A 14,963-nucleotide genomic window follows, 5' to 3' on the forward strand; every position below is an offset into this window, starting at 1 on the left:
TACTTCTCATTTTATTTTTGTTTTTAAATTGGCTAACATCATGATTTTATGCTAAGCTGAATGTGCAACTTTGTAATAATGTTCTGATGAAATTTTTGCTTGTTAGGTTATGGACTAAGAAGAAGCTTTCTCATATATAGTCCACGCAAACTGGGATGTTTAACTGTTAACAGAGTTGGAGAGGTGTCAGTAAGTGACCGTTGCAATGCTGAAATTGCAGCAAGTACTTGGATATGGGACTGGGAAAGCCATATAAAGTCTGCTTACACTTGGGTATAATTCTTCAGATGTTTACTTTAGCTCTTTCATAAAAAATAACTGTTCAGTCTTTGCTGTGCTTAAAACAAAACATATCCTTTTTGACTGCAGTTATTAACATTAACTTCTCTTGAAACAAGTTTAGACAAAAAATGTTTTATTTTTCTGTAATTATGATGGTGCTTATGAAGATCTGCATGTATTATAAACTGACATCCACCTTTACTCTCCTACACAAATATGTACATAAAATAAGGAAAAAAACAAATAATTACTTTTGTGCAGATGTGTCTTGAAGTTTCTGGTGATAAAGTGGCTGCAAAGAGATGTGACCAAAAGGCTGTCAAGTAATTATTGGTTTGATTTTCCATTTCCATTTCTTTCATTTTTATGTTCATTTCAGACAACAGTGGAGTTGTCCCTTTCGCTATGGAAATGGATTTTTGCTTAGAGTGGACAGTACTGCCATGTTTCTTAGGTTCTTAGTTTTTTTGTCCATTGTTTACCTGACTTTTTCATTTCTTTCAGCATGGAGTAAGCTTATATTACATTCTCTCATATTACGTTATTTCTGTGTTAGCACAATTTTTACTGACACATGATAAAAATATGTCTTTTTTTGTTATTTAGATGCCTTAAGCTTCAAAATCTCTTTATATACACAAAACAAAATTTTTTGCTAATTTTTTATTTCAGTTTTAAATTGTGCAGAAAAAGCCAAAATTGGTACAAAAAGCTGTACATTGTTTGCTGTTTTGCCAGAGAAAGTTGTTGACTCAAGTTTTATAATATTGTTTGTTAAGTTCATCAAATGGAACTTCTGGTGTTCTCATGAGCAATGAGACTGATACAGCCGCTTCCTGGATGGCCGATATAAAGTCTGGACAAAGTGTCTGCTCAAGACAAAGTTTGTACTCAACATCTAAAATTTGAGTGTTGGAATTGAACTCTTGCAGTTTATGCACATTGTCTACAAATAATGTGTAGCCCTATCAGTGTAGATATATTTGTTCAGTTTTGTTTTGTCCAATTCCCTTTTAGTAAATAGAGTCTGGACGAAGTGTCTGCTCAAGAAAAAAGTTTGTTCTTAATCAAACTTTTTACAACAGCGCTGTTTTGTTTTTTTGCAGGTAATTTTTTGGAGATGCAATCCACTTGCACAAAGTATAAGGAATGGCTTCCCCCACCCCCCTTGCTGAGATGTTTTATCCAGAAGTGCCCACCACTTGAACCATTTGGTGGTGCTACAATTACTCCATGTAAGCTCTCATAAATACAGTATTGTTAGTAAAGGGTAGTGTGTTTTTTCATGATGATATTCGAGTTAAGGAAATTTATTCATTAACTTAAACTGGATGAGCAAGTTGTGTATTAGATTGTTGTAACATGATGCCCTAAAAAGAGTTTTTTTTTAATGTGTTTTTTATTGTTAAAACAAAAATTAAACCAATGCACTTTGGTGCATATACATGTTCAGCAAGTAGCTCTCGAACGTTTGGGACTGAAGTGACTTACAGATGTAAGGATGGGTTTTGGTTGAAAGAGAACTTGGTTGAAGTAGTTTTGACATGTGATGAATCGGGAAGCTGGAATCCACCAGTGCCTGTGGTTCAATGTGTTGGTAAGAAGTGGTTTAAAATAGTGTCTTGATTTATCATAGCGGTTAATGTTTGCACAATTCATTCGGTGAAAGTTGTAAGATTTTGTTAAAATGAGCAAAAACCAGGAGTTTTGTTACTATAGTTTGCCACCTAGTAATACAGAAACAATGTTTTATACGTACTTTAAATCCTTGTTATTTTGTATTATGAATACACATTAAGGTTACCTCTAACTTCAGTTCTTATGATGCAGAGCTCACTTGTGAATCTCCCCCTGCAATTCAGAGTTCAACCCAAAGTGGTTTCAAATGGGTTTACCAGAGTCTGGTTACATACACATGTTTATCTGGCAAGTGTCCATACACATTTCTGTTGTGTGATGCAAAAACTTTCAATTAGTGGTGATCATTGTATTGAATGCACTGATGTGTAAAGTCATTTTGTCAGCCTTGAAAAGTGTTGAAGTTATTTTCTATGACTTTGTCTATGTTTGTTGTCTATTGTAATCTTTGTCCGCAAAAAAATGCTAATACCTTATTTCGTATTGAAGCAAATACCTCATCCACCCACCTTGTGTTGGTGCTTACGGTCTTTTGGTCTTGATCTATTGACACTCAGTTCGAAAGGATTTGAAAAACTTAAATCAATTTAAATTGTCCTTTTTAACACATAAACTTATTTTTCAGGTTACTGGATGTCCCCTAGGATTGTTAAAAGGACTACAACTTGTGCAGCCAGTGCAAACTGGGAACCTGACCCAGAAACATTTTATTGTCATGGTAGCAAAAATAACATATCCAATCTTGTTGTGTTTTTGATTTGCAGTTTTGTTGTTTGCAGAAATCCGCTGTCCAGATCCTGGTCCTATTCCTTTGGCAACATATTACATTGCAACCAATGACGTGCGTTACCAAGCCATTGTTGTGTAAGTTTGGAGATGTTGTACAATGATGTTGATAATTGCTCAAATGTGTTTTGCCATAAAGCAATTCAAACACTGAGCAAGTGAAACAGAAAATTATTCTTACTGCTACACTTGCATGTACATCGATATCACAATGTTCTGCTGTACCTTATGCTCTGTGTTAAATTTTTAAAAACTTACTTTTTGAAGAATATTTACATAATTTACCTAAGTAATTGTTTTGTGTGTTTGATTGCTGCAGCTTGCAGTTAAAGGAAGAGGATGTTCAAGAAAGTAAAACGATTTCACATCTCCTAGCAATATCTTTCCATGTACTTCAATTGTACATTAATAAATCTTATCCAGCTAATGTTCATATTATGTAACTTTAAACCTTTTTTAAAAAACATTGTTTTCTTGTACAGGTATACCTGTAAAAGTGGTTATTGGTTTGAAAAAGGTCAAACTGAGATAGGATTAAAGTGTAACGAGAATGGGACGTACACTCCTGATCCAGCTGTGACTACATGTGTTGGTAAATGTTGTGCAAGCTGTGCTCTTTCTGTTGCGCATGTGTTAATCATTATTACCTTACACAGCTGTAACTTGTGAATCACCTGAGCCGTTGCACAATGCAGAAGTTGTGCCGTCAAGTCTTAAAGAATACCCAGAAGGTGATAAAACCATCTATTTAATTTTTACTTTGTTGTTTAAACGTTGTTTTTAAACATAGATAATAAACTAATGCTACTTTTATTCTTAATGCATTTTTGTGCCTAATATTTGTAAATTCCACCGCTTTTAAGGTACAAGTGTTGCTGTACGATGTCTTGAAGGCTTTTGGATTGAGCCAGGCAAGGTTTCACAAAAAATAACTTGTATGATTGATGGTGAATGGAAACCAAACTTACAAACAATTACATGCACTGGTATGTGTAATGTTGGAGAAATTCTCAAATTTGTTTTTGTGTTTATAAAACTACCATAGACACCACAAAAGTAGCTTTTATTTTGGTAATTGTTTTAACTTTTCAATAAAAGTCATTGCTGTTTTTTTTTGTTATGCAGTAAATTTGTTGTAGTAAAATATTTTACCAATACACAGTAAGTTATATAACTAACATTGGATTGGTTTGACTCAAGCACCACAGGAGGTAAAAAAATCATCGATAAAAAGTAATATTTCTCAATGTTAGCAGACCTTTTTTGATGCTGAAGTGGCCACAGACCCACTGAGCCAATTGTCTAATTTTAAAGTATTACAAAGTCAAAACAGCATACACTTACAGTGCACCACACGCATGAACTGCAAACCTGTGTCTGTATAATGCACAAATGTAGTGTAATACGTGTATTCCATGTTTAAATAACCATACTTTTGCTCTTGCATCATAACTTTTGATGTTTTATGTAAAAAGTATGCCCAAAACAAAGTATGTTCATTACTATCCACCTATTATCTTTCTTGTCCAATTTGTCACTGCAGTAATGTCCAGTTTTTGTAAAATGGTACTTATAAATATAAATCATATCGTTGTATCGGTGCTTTGCTGGTTCCGTGGTAAAAACTGACATAGAGTTGTTATTTTTCAGAGGTTTATTGCCCAGCACCATACTTTATTGCAAATGCAACAATTACTGGTACAGGGCTATCAGGGGGAAGCACCCGCAATGTGACATGTGACAAAGGTTTTTGGTTCAATCAGAGATATGTGGAGAGAGCTACTGTAATTAAGTGCAACTCCACTTTTGGAGCTTGGGCCCCGAGAGTTGCTTGCAAAGGTTTGGTATATTTTAAGTTGATGATCCAAATTTATCTTAAGACAACGGTTTGTGTTTTGCCAGTTCATTGATAATGCTGAATAAAAATAAACATTGTGCAGATGTTATTTGCCATATTGATAAACTGTAATGTGGCTGTAGAAACAGCATTGTGTCTTCAATTCTGTCAAGTGTTTTTCACTGGCTCTTTTCAGCATCTCAGTGTCCTGATCCTGGAATAATAGAAAATGGGATGCGCTTCACAACTGCTCCCTCCTTTACCTACCTTGAAACCGTATTGTATCGATGCCAGGAAGGATACGAATTTGCTAATGCTGATTTAAAATCAGGCCTGATAACCACTTGTCAGGATTCCGGATTATGGTTGCCTTACCCTCTAGACCTACAGTGTGAACGTGAGTGTGCAAGTAGCTTCCTTGTTACCACATTACTACTACAAGCCATTTGTTATTTACTCGGACGTTTCGGTCGTTGTCGATCCTTATCAGGACAATGTGCGTAAATGCAAAAAGCAAGTATAGGAAGGCATGAAAAGTATGTTATTTTTTGCCAGAAGTGCTTGTGAGTTTATCGAATAAGCCATTCTTAATTTTTGTTTCTTACAACATGATTAGGCTTATGAAAGATATACAAATTATTTCCAAAATCTTGTACTCAGTTATGATTAAATTGTTTTTTTGTTTGATTTCTGCCAAACTAATAAAACATTTTCAGGGGGTTATTCTCGAAGAAAGTTGAAATACATGGAAATTATAAATTGCAATCTTTATCCTTGTACTTCCAGCCAAAGTTTGCAACTTCTCTGTTCAATTCTACCATTTTGGGGAAATCATCTTTCCTGACAACTACAAGCACAATGGAGTTTTTCATAAAGGTGACATTGTCACCTTGAACTGTACTGAAGGTCATTGGGTATTGCTAGAGAGAGGTTACTACTTATTGCCTTTTGAATGCAAGGAAGATGGACTTTTTCACCCAAATCCATTGTATGCGGAATGTGCTGGTAAAGTTATTGAGACAATCTTTTCTGCACATTTTAAGTTAAGATGTGTAATGCTTTACTTAAAAAGTTTCCAAAAATTCTTTTTTTTCTGTACTTGGTAAATGTGGATGCTAATTTATTTTATAATGGTAACAATTTTCTGCAATGGGTATATTTTGAACAATATTATTTTCTGCTTTTTTGTAGCAAATAAGAGAAACTGAAGCCTTTTTTGCAGTAATCCAATGTCCAAACCCTCCTGTGATACCTAATGCTTTATTGTCGGGCACAAAAACCAACTTTAAGTCAACCATATCTCTGGATTGTGTGGATGGTTTTGCACTACTTGAAACTAAACCACCAACCACTCATTGGGATCTGACGTGTGAAGTTGATGGAAAATGGAGTGTTGACTTTGAAAACATTGCATGTCATTGTAAGTTTAACTATTGTTGTGGGTAATTTTTTTCTCATTTCTTTTATTTATTTGTTTTTGCTTTCTTGTCAAAAATGTGTCTATTTGTGTGTTTTTGTACAGATTGACCCCAATATTTTACAGTTGTAACCTGTGATCTACCAAAACCAGAGGAAAATGCTTTTCTTTACATTGAGGGCATTGGCTACAAGGACAAAGTGACATATGAATGCAAAAAGGGAATGTGGGTAGCACGGGACATTTTTTCCATAACTGCAATATGTCATGGCAATGCAACATGGAGTAAGGGTCCACCTCGATGCCAAGGTAATCCTCTTTTGTCTTTTTATTTCTTGTGCTCATGTTAAGCTTAGGAGCAAATGTTATTTCTTGATATTAGCTGCACCGATTGTGGACCCAAAAGTAATTGATAAGTCTGTTACAAAAAACTTTTGATTTTCTATTAAAATTAAGAAGACTTTTCACCAGAAAAGTTACCTTACATTAGTAGTATATGATACTGTTTAATTGTAATGTTTGTTTTTCATATGGATGCTTTATGCATTGAGTAATAAATTTATGAATAAGATCTCCTAGGCTCTATCTGTGTGTTTTATGTCCAGTGGTGGAATGTATTGATCCACAAACAATTATTGATCATGCAAACTTTATTGGGAATTCATATGCATACCTCAGTTTGGTGACCGTTAGATGTGATGGAGGCTACAGAACTCCTTCCGGTCGAAAACATGTTACTATAAGGTGTTTGCACACAGGAAAATGGGATATTGATGAGAAAAACTTCACATGTCAAGGTTTGTGACTAATTATTTAGGTTTGCTTCTTTGAAGGTGCTGTTGCCAATTGTCTAACATGTTGAAATTGGTTTAAAAATGGCGGAAAATGTAAGCTATTATACTTTTTGCTCAGAAATTACTTGTCCTTCCTTACCAGCAGTCTCCAATGCAGTGCTTGGTAATGTAAGTTATGCCAGAGGTTCCGCCGTTACGTATTTTTGTAATGAGGGTCATTATGCAAGAAGAAATGTTAAAGAGTTTCAAGTTGTTTGTGCTGAGACCGGTCTTTGGTATCCAGACCCAGGGTATCTCAAGTGCCTACGTAAGTAGTCTAACTGACAATGTTGTATCATGAATTTGGTTACCCTAAAAACCTTCCTGCTGGCATTTGACTGACTTAAAATTTGTGCATTTAAATTGCTTATGTAATATAAACGGTCATTAAAAAAAAAATTTCTCCTGTTACTTTAACATAAAAGTAACTGGAAATACTACTGGTAAAATATATCACCAACACAAGAAATTAAATAATTTTCTTTTGAGCTGATAATGATTTTAGGATTTTTCTTTTTTGTTAGCGTCTACATCCTTCTCATGCGAACCACCGACACCCATTGAAAATGCGAACATGGTTGCAGAGAGTTTTACCTACAAATCTATTGTGTATATCACATGTGCATCTGGTTACTGGTTAACACCTGGAGTTTACTCTGATCAGTTTGTGTGCGCTTTTAATGGAACTTGGATCCCAGACCCTTCAACTATACAGTGTCAAAGTGATTTATTGTCTTTCACATTTTCGTTTTTGTGCTATTCATACACAATTATTCATAACAAAATTATATATGACTTAACAAAAAAATGAATAGTATGATATTAAATATAAATCTGTTTTTAAAATAACAGTGATTGGATGTGAATCCCCACCAAACCGACCCAACTCAAAGTACATTGGATCAAGCTATGGCTACAATTCAATGTTGTTGATACAATGTGATCAATCATACAGAATAGCACTGGAAAATGATGACGGTGTAAGTTTTTTCAACCTTTGCTACAGTCAACTTAATGTATCATTACCAACTCAATTTTTGTCAAAACTGTGTGCTTAAAGAATGAAAAAACTGGATCAATTTTTAAGCCAAAGGCTTTTGGCAGGCTGTCGATCACGCACTGTATCGATGTTATTATATGTTAAATTCTACAAAGCGGTCTGTGGATAGCTCAGATGGTGGATGTTTATGGCGAAAATGTATTTCGCCTTAAAAAGGCATCATCAGCTTCTCCAACTTATTCAAATACACATAGTCATTTTGTCTAAATTGATTTTCTTCCTCACAAAAAAACATTTTTTGCTCGATGGTTTATTTTTGGGATTTTAACAAACCATGGCAATATTACTGAAAATTTGTGCATGCAGAGCGAACAGGAAACACAAGAGAAAAGTTGGCCAATATATTGCAATGCAAATGCGGCTTGGGAAAGAGATCCAAACTCTGTTCACTGTCAAAGTAAAGTTGGAAATCATTATTCTATACCTAAGACTGATTATTAACTTTATTTTCATTAAGGACACTTTTGCGGCAAGATTAAAGTTCCCTCAATGATGGTCAACACCACCAACGCAGATGTAACAAACATTGGTTCTCGGATAGCATTAGAATGCTTAGAAGGAATGCAAATGCAGCAGGGAATTACAACTGCTCAGATTTATTGTCTTGAAGAAGGAGAGTGGTGGCCAGATGTGAAACTACTTGAGTGTCATGGTTAGCAATACTAAATTAGCCTGACAAATGTTGCAAATGTTTTTTGTGATTTGTTTGGTAAAACTACTGAAGTTTATTAATAATCAAACTCACGCATTGCCTGTGATGTGTTTAGTAGTTGCCAAAGTCATACAATAGCAACAAAAAAAGAAGCAATATATAAACATCAATTTCATACCTACATCAAAAAAGCGATAAGAATGTATTACTTATTCAGTAGTGAAACATCCCCATAAGAATATTTGAAAAGTATTTGGACAGAGGCTGCTGTTAGTAAAAACACACTATTCCAGATATTGTTTGTGGGTTCCCCAACCAGCCATTGCATGGAGTGTTTGTCGGATCCCACACATCTTACCAAAGTTCAGTTATTTACAAATGTCAAGAAGGTTATAAGTTGTTGGTGGGTGGGCAATATCACTCAGAAGTACAACTTACATGTAGCGATAATGGGAATTGGGAACCAAGTAACATGATTCAAGACTGCATTCGTAAGTTAACAGGGAGTTTGAATCAATTTAACTGCAGTTTCTGATTATGAATTCCTTTAAAATCATGTTAAGTTGTCTGGTAAAATAATTACATTGATAATCTTTCGGCCCAAACTCTATGTGACATGTTGAATGATTTTGTAGCAATTGTCTGTAAAGACCCTGGTTTTCTTCCGGATACAACAAGAATGCCAGCAGAACTTTTCAAAGCTTTTTCACTCAGGGCTGTGGTACACTTCACTTGTGTGGAAGGTGTGTTTAGTTGGTGTTTTGTAGAGTAACCGACTTATAGAAAATCTGAAATGGTATTTACATTTTCTTGGTGTATGTAAATCTGTATTAATGCTCCGTATCTGTTAGCAACAATTTGTTTAGGATATTGGTTTCAAGAAAATGAATACACAAAAGAAATAACATGCACAAGCAATGGAAGATGGGACCCAGGGCCAGCATCTGACTTACGGAAGTGTCGAGGTACAAATATGTTGCCCAGTCAATAGATGTCATATGCACAACCGGATAAGAGATGCTTAATTTTTAAAATTTTTATCTATAAAAGACAAATTTTATTTTTCTCAGTCGAAACCTATGCACATTTTTCAAAAAAGTTTAATTTTTCTTAAGCTGTAACTTGTTGGCCTCCACCTACTTTGCCACACACTGCAAAGCAACCGGATTGGGTGGCAAAGTCCTTTTACCACCATGGCGATCTAGCTATGTATCGATGTAAAGATGGAAAAAGGTTTAACAATCCACCAAAGAAGGGGAAATACCATTTAATCCAATGCCAACCCAATGCAACATGGTCCTCTTTTCTGAATAACTTGAGATGTGAAGGTGACCATTTCAAAGTTTTAAATTTTGTTTAGTTTTGATTTGAAGTTGTCAGTTTAAATTTGCAAACTCTGACAAGTGTGTTTAATTTCATGTTACCATAAGAATTAGTTTGTGATCTTCCATTGTACAAAGACCAGAAATTACTAAATCCCAAAATTTTAGTTTTGAAGGTGATCTGCATTGAAACACATACAGACTGTTTATTTGTTTGTAAGAAAATAGTTACTGAGGCTAATCACTTGTGATGAGGCCCTAACATTAAATAAATGTATATTAAAAAAATGAATGCCGCTGCATTTGACACAACGGAGCACAGAGAGTACCTCTGCTTTTTTTACAAAATAATGTGCAACCAGAGTGGGGAAATGCCAGTAAGAGCAGCTGAGTAATTGTCCTGCAACAGATTTTGACCTTAATGTGTTGACAAGGTCTAGGGACCAAGTTGCATATTTAAAGTTTAAGTTAAAAGTGGTATTTTTGTTTTCAAATTCAGATATTTATTGCAAACTGCCGGACCCAATTCCCCATTCGACACTTCAATATACCGGAGATTTGGTGGCAGGATCACAAATAACCGTCACTTGCAATAAAAGATACAAGTTATCAACAAGTAAATCAACACTTCAAACTTCTTTCCAATCGAAATGCAGCAATGTTGGAATATGGGAACCTGATCCAAGAGAACATCAGTGTGAAGGTAGTTTTTTAATTGCTCAGAAAATAAATAATTTTAAATGCTTTTGACTAAAGGAGTTCCAAAGGCCAAGTTCTCTCCATATTTTTTGTTGTATTTTATTTAGTTCGCATAAAGCTAGCCACTTGAAATGAAAGCTTAATTGTAATTGGTATTGTCAGTTAAGTTTACCAAAACAACATGTCTATATTTGTATGTCAGATACTAAGTTTTGTACCATAAAATATGTGACTTGAAGGGTAAATAAAAGCAATATCATTGTTTAGATATTACCTGCCCAATGCCACCCTATACAGTTCCTCATGCTTCAAAACGTGGAACTGATTACCTTGCCGGACATGCTGTTACATATGCATGTGACGATGGTTATCTTGTCTATGGGTTGTCTAAGTTTCAAGGATTACGTTATTTTATGATCGAGTGTCAGGACAATGGAACTTGGGACCTTGATGCTGCAACACTCAGTTGCAAAGGTATTGATATTTGTTGTGCTTGATTGCCTATATTTGACCTTGGATTTCCAAACTGGTTGTGTAGAACTGCAAAAAATGAAGAAGTCCACAATAAAAAATTTTAGATGTTTAATTTTGCTCAGAAACAAAATTATGTGTGTTAAAGCAGGAGGTTATGCATTTAATTCAATTTATTAAAAGAAATACAACCACATGTGAAAGTTAATGAAATGTTTTTGTTTAATCACAATTTCTACAATTAGCACTGCAATGTGGTGCACCGTTGAATGTCCTCAATGCAATCATTCAATATGTGGGGAAACATTATGATGCTGAGGCAAGATATTCATGCAATGAAGGACATGTTTTCGATCAAGCAACTAATCCTTATACAAGGGAGTTTATAAGCAAGTGCTCTGTTGATGCAACTTGGGTTCCAAACCCCAAGTTTATGCAATGTTTACGTGAGTTCCTGTTAATATAAATGCATGCCTTCAAACTTGACACTTTGCTCCAGGGTGGCCTTATAATTGCAATGTAGCTAAGTGTTTTTCAACCATATTTTTAAGCATTTGATTGCGGGAGACCAGCAAAGGTTGCTCATTCAACTTTGGAGATTTCTTCCTTCATTTTTGAGTCAATGGCAACATACACATGTGATAAAGGTAAGACTACACTGAAACTATGTAATTGGTTTTAAGTTTCCAGGCAAAAACTTGACGTCTGAATGCTGGCTGATGTGAATTGTTACTGAAACTTACCACCTGATGTAGTATATATATAGGAAAGGCCACGAAAGGATTTTATTATCCCAACCTTTTCTAGGATATGTTGTTGACCACGGAGAAGAGGGCTTTAACTCTGGAAACAGACCTCTTCCGAACACCATCAACATTTTGTGTCATTCTTCATTTGCCTGGTATCCTAATACACATGAAATCAAATGTGTTCGTAAGTAGCCCAATGTTATTCAACAACAAAAAGATTATTATGCATTGATCATAGGCTATAATTATTATTGACCAAGTAATTATAATCTGAACACAAATAGCAGTTCGTTTTGGTAATTGCTACCTTTGTCATATACTGTTATACCTTTACTTTGGGGCTGTGAAATCTTTTAAAGTTTCTTAATTTACTTTTCTTGGTTGCTTTTTATTGAAAAACCTTTAAACATCACACTATTGTATGCATAGGGATACAGTGCCCAATGCCTGTCCGACCCATGTACGGGTACATTGTTGGTGGAGAAGTCAATGCCTATGGAAGAAAAATCTTCCGATACCTGGATGTCGCCAGTGTTTCATGTGGGCAGGGATATCAACTTACAGAGCGACAGAAGTTCTTGAAAGCCACATGTGGTGCTGATGGAAACTGGAACATCAATCTTACCCAAGTTGTTTGCTCAGGTGTGTGAGTAATTAAAATCATGACTCAGGTATTTGCAAAGACACTTGTGCTTGGCATGTACCAAAATGCTGAATAAGTTCTCCCATCTCAGTAGCTTATATCAAAAACTATTTCAGTTCACCTCAGGACTGTATAATTATTAAAAATCTTTATTTTTATGAGCTCAAGGAAATGATGTTAAAGTCCCAAAAAAACAATTGGACTATCCTGGTTTTAATGCAAACTGTTTTTTAAATTGACAAAAAATCCTGGTTAAATGCAAACATCGTTTTTAGATTAATGCTGTATTTAATGCAAACTGATTTTGTTGACAGCTTTGCAATGCCCAAAACCTGAAAAGAAAGGGTTTGCTAAACGCCAGGGTGAAGATAACAGTCACATGTCTACAGTTACATATACATGCGATGAAGGGTATATCATCGAGCCTGGTGTGACAAGAATCACATCCCAGTGCAATGAAAACGCACAGTGGATTCCTTCAATATCTTTTGAATGTCAAGGTGATTAATGCAAGTTACTTTTTGTGAAATTTAGCAGGAAACAAATGATCTTCTTTGAGAAATGGGTATGTATTTTACGTTTAGCAGTAGTGGCCTTACTACCAACAACTTTCAGTAAAAAATATTCCCCCTCCACTCTAGAATGTGCAATAACACTAAAAAGACATGTTGCAATAGCAGACAAAGTGCTGTCAATTCATTTTCGTTTATCACATCACTAGTCGCTGCATGCATGTCTATTAAATTGTTCAGCAACGAACATCAGCATTTATGTCACAATAAGTTTTGGATAGTAACAACCCCAGAGGGAAACTTCCTGGATTTTCTGCCTTATAGTGCCTTATCTGGTGGTAATAAACAATTGTCATTTATCTGCAGTTGCCCAATGCAAATATCCCGGCAACATTGACCATTCTACTCCTGGCAGTGTGACCAACAGTTACAGTGTAGGCTCATCTATAAAATACACATGCACCCAGGGATATTACACAGCTAGAGAAAAAGATGCTATCGGTAACTGGTTTGCCAGCTCAGTCCAAGAAACATCAGTAACATTGACTTGCACTGCCAATGGCAATTGGAATCCACTTAAAAGAGATGTATATTGCACAGGTAAGCCATCACTTTTTAGCATGAACACATTCAAGAGATTTAATTTTTTCTACAAAAAGGAAAAAATTAAACAGCATTGCACCTGAGGAAAAATATTTTAAACTAAAAAGATTCGCAGCAAGAGCTAAGTAGGATATTATCATTTTTTTCTCTTGTTGCATAAGTAAACAAAAAGCCTTCGGAAAAAAAGTGTAGACAACCAAGCACCAATTCAGATACAAATTCAAAATATTAATAAAACATTTGCAGACAAATTGACGCCAGTGACATTAAGTTTGTTGTCGGATGAAAGTGCTGAGGAAAAATTGATTCTGTCACCAGTTGCAAGTAATTACCCTGTTTTTCTGGGAAGAATGCAAACCGGAAGATCAAGCTCCACTATCAATATGGATTGTGAAGACTCACAGGTGTGTTCATAGTAAAAACCTGTTGGAAATGAGGAAATCAAATTTGTGTATGTTGTGTGCAAAATAAGCCATATTATTGCAAAGCTGCAGACAGGGTGTTTACATGCACTGTTTCGACCTGTAAGGTCTCATCAGTGCAGCTGTTGAGTGGCACTGTGCTAGCTTTTACACTAGCAGGCAGACTAGTCTCAACTTTGTGGTACCTTTCGGTCAACGTTGATCTGCAGGGTACCCTATACTGAGTACCGAACAACAGAGACGACGAACCACTGTGGTGCGCACTATGGCCAAATTTGTGTATGTTTATTAATTTAAAGAAAAATGTGATGTGCATGTTCGGTGCAATAATATAGTTTTGAGCAAATGGTTTAGTTTGCAACCAGAAGTCTTGGATTGTTGCAAATGTCCTTTTGGACCTTTTTATCTACAATTTTCTTGTGATATGTTTTATTTAAGATGTGGGCCATGAGAGACCAAGGCAACTGGCTTCCTTTGTCTGAGTTTAACATCAGAACTATCCATGTAGCTGCTATCATTCCGGATACTGGTGTTGAATGCAATGTTGAGAAAGCGGTTGATGGTGAATTCAACACTTACTGGATGCCAGTTGAGGTGAGTCCCAGTAATTGTTGTTTGTGATATTCTCAAATGTTTTAAAAAACTAACTTTTAACAATAAACATTGTTTAAAAATAGTCGCGCTAACCTGTAATGGGATGCTGTGTTTGTGCATGACAACTCTGGTACAAAATGAAATCTAATCAAATATACAATAAGAGTGTTTAAATGCAATAAATCAATGGTTCCCAACCTTCCTTGGCTCATAGTACCCCTGCAGAATTTCTGAAGATATTGCAACACCCAGTGGCAGCAAACTAATGAGCGCACACCACAAATGCTGCAATTCTGTCTAATTCTTGATTGGGGCTCGTATCATTACAGGCGATTTTGTCCCCGATAAGCATTACACAACCGCCAAACCATACAGTAACAAAATATTAGAGTGCAAAGAAAAGCTCATGGCAACTCTGAAGGTTACAATTGACATCACGGCTG

The 14,963-nt window shown here is 35.5% G+C and overlaps 1 protein-coding gene across 1 annotated transcript in view; it reads left to right on the forward strand.

Moving 5' to 3' along the window:
- The window catches only part of LOC145898261 (uncharacterized), a 49,349-nt gene that overhangs the window by 31,690 nt on the left and 2,696 nt on the right, over positions 1-14,963 (forward strand). Inside the window, exons 83-118 of the mRNA XM_082986689.1 lie at positions 107-273; positions 544-605; positions 1,062-1,165; positions 1,389-1,517; positions 1,736-1,879; positions 2,113-2,208; positions 2,546-2,638; positions 2,700-2,784; positions 3,189-3,298; positions 3,363-3,437; positions 3,570-3,692; positions 4,357-4,545; positions 4,740-4,940; positions 5,330-5,548; positions 5,766-5,963; positions 6,087-6,269; positions 6,566-6,757; positions 6,873-7,061; positions 7,318-7,515; positions 7,646-7,773; positions 8,160-8,250; positions 8,311-8,505; positions 8,799-8,996; positions 9,141-9,248; positions 9,372-9,470; positions 9,621-9,833; positions 10,327-10,530; positions 10,794-11,000; positions 11,243-11,443; positions 11,549-11,644; positions 11,805-11,930; positions 12,176-12,388; positions 12,704-12,889; positions 13,268-13,501; positions 13,751-13,908; positions 14,365-14,520. Coding sequence (XP_082842815.1) covers positions 107-273; positions 544-605; positions 1,062-1,165; positions 1,389-1,517; positions 1,736-1,879; positions 2,113-2,208; positions 2,546-2,638; positions 2,700-2,784; positions 3,189-3,298; positions 3,363-3,437; positions 3,570-3,692; positions 4,357-4,545; positions 4,740-4,940; positions 5,330-5,548; positions 5,766-5,963; positions 6,087-6,269; positions 6,566-6,757; positions 6,873-7,061; positions 7,318-7,515; positions 7,646-7,773; positions 8,160-8,250; positions 8,311-8,505; positions 8,799-8,996; positions 9,141-9,248; positions 9,372-9,470; positions 9,621-9,833; positions 10,327-10,530; positions 10,794-11,000; positions 11,243-11,443; positions 11,549-11,644; positions 11,805-11,930; positions 12,176-12,388; positions 12,704-12,889; positions 13,268-13,501; positions 13,751-13,908; positions 14,365-14,520 — 5,570 coding nt within the window. The remainder of the gene's footprint in view (positions 1-106; positions 274-543; positions 606-1,061; positions 1,166-1,388; positions 1,518-1,735; positions 1,880-2,112; positions 2,209-2,545; positions 2,639-2,699; positions 2,785-3,188; positions 3,299-3,362; positions 3,438-3,569; positions 3,693-4,356; positions 4,546-4,739; positions 4,941-5,329; positions 5,549-5,765; positions 5,964-6,086; positions 6,270-6,565; positions 6,758-6,872; positions 7,062-7,317; positions 7,516-7,645; positions 7,774-8,159; positions 8,251-8,310; positions 8,506-8,798; positions 8,997-9,140; positions 9,249-9,371; positions 9,471-9,620; positions 9,834-10,326; positions 10,531-10,793; positions 11,001-11,242; positions 11,444-11,548; positions 11,645-11,804; positions 11,931-12,175; positions 12,389-12,703; positions 12,890-13,267; positions 13,502-13,750; positions 13,909-14,364; positions 14,521-14,963) is intronic.

The sequence above is a fragment of the Ascidia mentula genome, chromosome 4, assembly GCF_947561715.1.
Source record: "Ascidia mentula chromosome 4, kaAscMent1.1, whole genome shotgun sequence".
NCBI classification, from domain to species: domain Eukaryota; kingdom Metazoa; phylum Chordata; class Ascidiacea; order Phlebobranchia; family Ascidiidae; genus Ascidia; species Ascidia mentula.